At 37.9% G+C, this 5,398-nt stretch overlaps 1 protein-coding gene across 1 annotated transcript; it reads right to left on the bottom strand.

Annotated features, from left to right (window-relative positions):
* Positions 1–234: 234 nt before the first annotated feature.
* LOC113297352 (probable methyltransferase PMT14) lies at positions 235–4,868 on the bottom strand. Its single transcript, XM_026545787.1, has 7 exons — positions 4,476–4,868; positions 2,945–3,622; positions 2,568–2,778; positions 1,969–2,251; positions 1,346–1,735; positions 929–1,006; positions 235–731 (listed from the first exon to the last, which is right to left on the bottom strand). Exons 2-7 carry the CDS (start codon positions 3,590–3,592, stop codon positions 497–499), a joined length of 1,845 nt encoding a protein of 614 aa, XP_026401572.1. The 5' UTR covers positions 3,593–3,622; positions 4,476–4,868; the 3' UTR covers positions 235–496.
* Between the last annotated feature and the right edge of the window lie 530 nt (positions 4,869–5,398).

Here is a 5,398-nt window from a genome sequence, read left to right as displayed (position 1 = left end):
ACGAAATCTGCTGCTTGTAGCAATAAGTCTGCTGACTCCTGTAATGCTACCAATTCAGTTTTTGTTGTTTAATCCTCATTAGTTTTATCAATAAAATGATTCAGTTTTGTTGTTTAATTCTCATTAGTTTTCTCAACAAACCGCACGTCAACAAATCAACAGGACTCTTGTTTCAGTACAGACTTCTAATTTTCCCCCATCAGGCATCCCGTATTACATAAAATATACTACCTCTTTAGTGTGCAAAACAACTATGCAGATTCACTTGCACATCTTTATACGCTGTGCTTATATATTAATATTAGAATTTGGATTACAAAATTCGTACAGAATCCTGATACGACTAAAGCTACAATAAGAATATCAAAAATAAATACTAACTTACAACAAATGGCTAAGGAGCACAATTACCTGGTCCTTGAAGCAAGTTGATTCCCATTTCTTGACAAATGAAGTCTGCATCAATCCATTTAGGTCACAAATAGCTTTAGGTGATCTATTCGTCACTGGATGTGCTGTTACTGCTAGCAACCCAATACTGTTTCACGGCAACAAGAATCTTTTCGGGGACGAGTGGTCCATCCTCATGATCTACCATTTTAGTGTTCCATCTCATGCCCCTGACTATTCTCCTCACCTTGTTTAGAACTTCGACTTCATCTCGGATAATTACTACCCCTTCAGGACGCAAAATTCGGTCCATCTCTAAGAGAATGTCTTCGGCTTTGCACCTGTTCATATAGCCAGCTTATATGGTCAGGACACATAAAAGAATCCCACAGTATATTACAGTCACAATGCTAAATTTCTGTAGGCTACCATGTATCTGCATCAAGGCATGATAACATGGGGCTCTTAGTATCACAAGATTATATATGCATTCCCCCAATTGCGAGCACCAGATGTTATACATAGAGTAGAAGCTTACCTATTCAGGTACAAGCTGAACACACCATTAGCATGAATAAGGTCGTATGTTCGTGGGTAAGTTGAGAAAGCTTCGCACCTGAAACAGTATTAAACATATTACTTCCAAGATGCCAATAAACGGAGAATCCCATTAATCAAAATAACCATAACCTTCGAGAGAAAAGGGGAAAAAAAAAACTAGTTTCGTATGACCTATAATTTTACAAAGAAAAACATGCTCTTTTGATTGATTCCTTGAACATGCATATGTTGGCAATCATGGAGGATCGACATGTTAGCGCTATGAATAAAGGCCTCAAATAACAGATGCAGAACTGATTCTCGTATTGTAATCTAGAGTATTTCTCACGAAAGGCATAATGAATAAAGCGCTAGGAAATTCATGCCTGCTATATAAGATTCGCAAAGGACATACCAGTCATGATATATCCCGATTAAACCTCTCTCATAAACAACACCTAGTGTGTTCTCCTCAGCAATGGTGGGCACAACATTCATCACCCATGACTTTGGTGATTCAAGTGCTGCTGCAAAACCTCCAAGGCCAGCATTCATATCCATAATGTTTCGGTATCTTTCGGAGCCAATTAACTTATTAATCCTTTTGTAGGTATTAACATGCTTTTTCCAAAGTCTGTTGTCCTCTTGATAAGATTCCTCTGTGACCCCTGGAACAGATCCTTGAGATATTCTGGGAGGAACTGCCAAAAGCCTAGCAGGAAACTTCTTCAATTTTCCCCCAGCTACTTCAGTTGGACTTGAAACCTCCGGGTATGGAGTTACACAAGTCTTCATACTCTTGTACCTATAATATAAGTTGCAGTCAAGTATAAGAACGCAAACACCAAGGAGAAATCGAGACGGTACACAATACTTTATTTTGAATAATTAAACATCAAACAATGGGCAGTAAGATGTACACCCGTGAACGAGTTGCCCTAACTTTGTGCATGATACTTACACTAACCCTACCAATTCGATGAATATGAGATACAAAGTCAATCAAAATCTTCCAAACTTAAATGTAAAACAACTCACCAGACGTCATCAAAATCAGTAGCATCACAGAAATCAGCAGACCTCCTGCTACAAGCAGCAGAGTTCGTTTTCTTCCTCCAGATGGCAATATCACCTTTTTCATACTTCTTCTCCCAGCATAGACTTTCAGCCAACTCTTCAAGGTTTCTTTGTTCTTCTGCAAGTTCTTCCTTTGACCTCTTCCAGGTTTGATAGTAAGTTCTCCAATTTATGGGAGGACCGGACAGGATCCAAAACCCACCAGGTCTGAGAACACGATCGACTTCCATTAGATATTTTCCATCTGTATAAAAAAAAAAGATTGAACAAATAACTTAATCCCGTCAGTTACTTCTAAGGTTTTACTCTGACTAGAATACCAATAAAAATGCATACACTCTAGTAATTCTTTTCATCCGTTCTACTCCGAATATTTTCTTCGTATAAGACAAGAAGAGAAGAGATATAGTTCCTAAGATCTTAATTTCTACCTGCATCTATAGATCTAGCAAGCAAATATTAACCGCTCCTACTCATACCATCCAGTATCAACCAAAAATTATGAAAAATCAGAAGTTGCTACAGTTCCATCTTCCAAGTGAACCGAATCTTATTCTTACCATTCAATGTCCATGGAATTAAACATCGAGAGCACTGAGCCATGTCGAAAGCTCTTGATGGGTATGGAAGATTTTTAGATCCAAGCACACCAATAACAGCAGGCACTCCTCGTTCCAATGCAAATTGTACCTGTGCTTCATGATTATCTCTTGGTGCAAATGACATTGCCAACACATTTCTCTTCAAAAGGTAAGCACCCCAACTCGCAACCTGTGTCACGCTTGATGTAGTTAGTTTAGAAAAAACATTGAGACGTTTGGAGTGAGAGTCCTACAAAATTTCTATGCTTTAAGCTGTTACGTAAAACAAAATCTACTTGATCTCCATTCAAGTAAAAACAAAGAAAAAAAGCATGAAATAAGAGTGATTGACATACTCCGCAACCAGTGTCCAGAGCAGTTCTGACTGTGCCATCTGCAATTGGAATAACTGATGCAAGTTCGTCAATATATGCATCGGCTCCTTGAGGAAACATTGTACCTCCACCTGGAAATTTGAACACATCGCCCTTATACTCGACCCAGTGCTGGACAGCCTTCTCAACTGCAAGATGCTTGTACGGAACATTCGCATAGTGAGCATAGTCACGACTCTTTGGCCAAGCAAACGGGGTTGTGTACCCTTTAGGTGCTGGAATAAGACATTTCAATTTTTCGTCATCTCGGGGGCAATGTCTCTCTCTGTATATCATATCTTCTCTTGGGAACTTCATAGCACGTTCTTGTTCCTGGCAAGGTGTATAATCCTTGAACTCAACACCACATGGTTTATAGACTTTAATTTTTGGTTCTGAAGGTTTAATTGGCTCCGTATCCACGTCATTGTGATGGGTTTCAAAATTCAAGTTTGATAAGATACTGCAATCTGTTTGTTTGGTGATGTCCAACGCTATGCTATCCCCCTTTCCAAAACCACTCTTTTGCCAAGCCCCGAGTACGTAGAAGAAACAACAGAGACCAATCACAATAAAAATCGATAATGAGCTCCGAGTTCTATTCCCAGGCGGGTTCGATTTAGACCCCATAATATCCTTTGGTTACTTCACGGCTGTGAGCTGTAAAAAAACGGATCAAAATGAGAAGGAAATTATTTTCACAGTTCGACATCTACACATACACATAGCATACACATAATGTACACATAGACGCAAACAAATAACAAATGAGAGGCAATAAATGCAAAAGCAGGTGACGATGACAAAATTCCATTCTTTATGTACAAGATAATTTGGATATGGAAGAGATTGGAGTCGGGCCAAGGAACCAAACCCCAACTCACATCACTAGAGTTCTCTAGTGTTGAAGATCCAATTAGACATAGATCACATTTTCACATATAGATTGACGTAATGGGTGGATTATCTATATTTCAAAACTTATAAAATATGGCACATTTGGTCACATAAAAGTTGAGGGTTATGAAACACTCTTTTCCTCTAATTCGCATCTAAAACTAAAGGTGCTTGATCTAAGTAAATCTAGAGTAGTACTTTAGTAGTTCTACAATATTGGAAACTCAACTTAGAATAAGCTTAAAGCTTAGCCATATGGCATCAGTAATAAAGTTAAGCAGATCCATCAATTACATAATCTGAACTAAAACTAGCTTCCAGATCAACTTTTTCATGAATCAACCAAAAAAAACCCATGATTTTGTTACTAGGCTCAACACATTAGAGCTTCGAGTTTCCAGTACAACCACAGTTTACTTGAAAAATCAGAAGTGGATCATTTACTTGGCTCAGTAAACTAGCAACAAACAAAATGTTTTCTGAGATCTTAAGAAAACACACAAAAGAACAAAATACACTGTAATTTTATGGAGATCTACACGAAGAAAGTGTAAAGTATGAATCTTTCAAAAAATAATAAAGCTACATATATCGATCTATATAGATTTCAGCTCACCTGATTGTGGACCGTACAGTAAGTTGAACAAGTCCTCTTCTTTTTTGCTTTGAACTGGAATTGAAGAGGTCTTCACTATTTCTTGAATTCAAGATTAGTGAAGAATCAAGATCTCGATCTTGTCAATCAATTGAGAGACAAAGATTGAGTATGTGAGCTTAAAAGGAAGAAGAGGAGGAGGATTGAGTTGAAGGAGTGTTGAGCTTTTTACATAGTCTATCCTTCCATGGTAAAAAAGAGGAAAAGAAAAGAAAAGATGAAGTTAGAAAAAAAGGGAGGGAGGAGAGAAGACAGAGATTTAGGTAAAATCAGATTTCAGAAACAGTTCGCTGTCGTTCAAGAGGAGGGAAGTTTTCTTAGACGACGTAAATAGTAGAATTTGACGGGAATCGCCGCCACCTGTTCTTCTTATTCTGGCGGTATTAAATTCGTTTTAGACATATCTTTTTCTTTTTTTCTAAGTTTCGAAAAATGTCAATCCGGCAAAGTTACTCGGTCAAGTTCGTATGGTTCGACCAGTCATTAATGAATCATATGTCCAAGCATATTCAGGTGTTCTATGTTTGGACACCCAAAAGTAGAAACACTTCCTGCTTTTTTCGTAAGCAAAAGTTAATCTCAAAAAAGTTAACTTGTTTTGCTTCCGGAAATTGTTTGAAATTTTGGAACATGAATGACATGGTTTAAACTTAAAAGTTCTTCACAGTTTTGGACTCAGTGACATGTTCTGTGATCAGTTCATCTCACCTCTTAGTTATTTTGCCTTGTTGAATAGGTCACCTGGACCAACATTGGCCAGTTGTGTGCACATCTGTATCACTCACTAGCCAAAGCTTGGCTTTTCACTACATATGCCATAGTACTTGGTTTTGGCTATCACAAATGCTATAATGTAGCATTGCTCGCTATAATATAGCCAAGGC

This window comes from Papaver somniferum, chromosome 7 (genome assembly GCF_003573695.1).
Source record: "Papaver somniferum cultivar HN1 chromosome 7, ASM357369v1, whole genome shotgun sequence".
Classification (NCBI taxonomy): domain Eukaryota; kingdom Viridiplantae; phylum Streptophyta; class Magnoliopsida; order Ranunculales; family Papaveraceae; genus Papaver; species Papaver somniferum.
This window is presented reverse-complemented; position numbering and strand designations above follow the sequence as displayed.

Bases quoted from the DNA above. Each gene is read 5' to 3' on its own strand.
- LOC113297352 (XM_026545787.1), bottom strand. From the start codon at position 3,592: ATGGGGTCTAAATCGAACCCGCCTGGGAATAGAACTCGGAGCTCATTA. The intron at 1,736-1,968 runs GTGAGTTGTTTT...CTTATATTATAG, and splicing joins ACTGATTTTGATGACGTCTG to GTACAAGAGTATGAAGACTT. The intron at 1,007-1,345 runs GTATGTCCTTTG...ATACTGTTTCAG, and splicing joins ATCGGGATATATCATGACTG to GTGCGAAGCTTTCTCAACTT.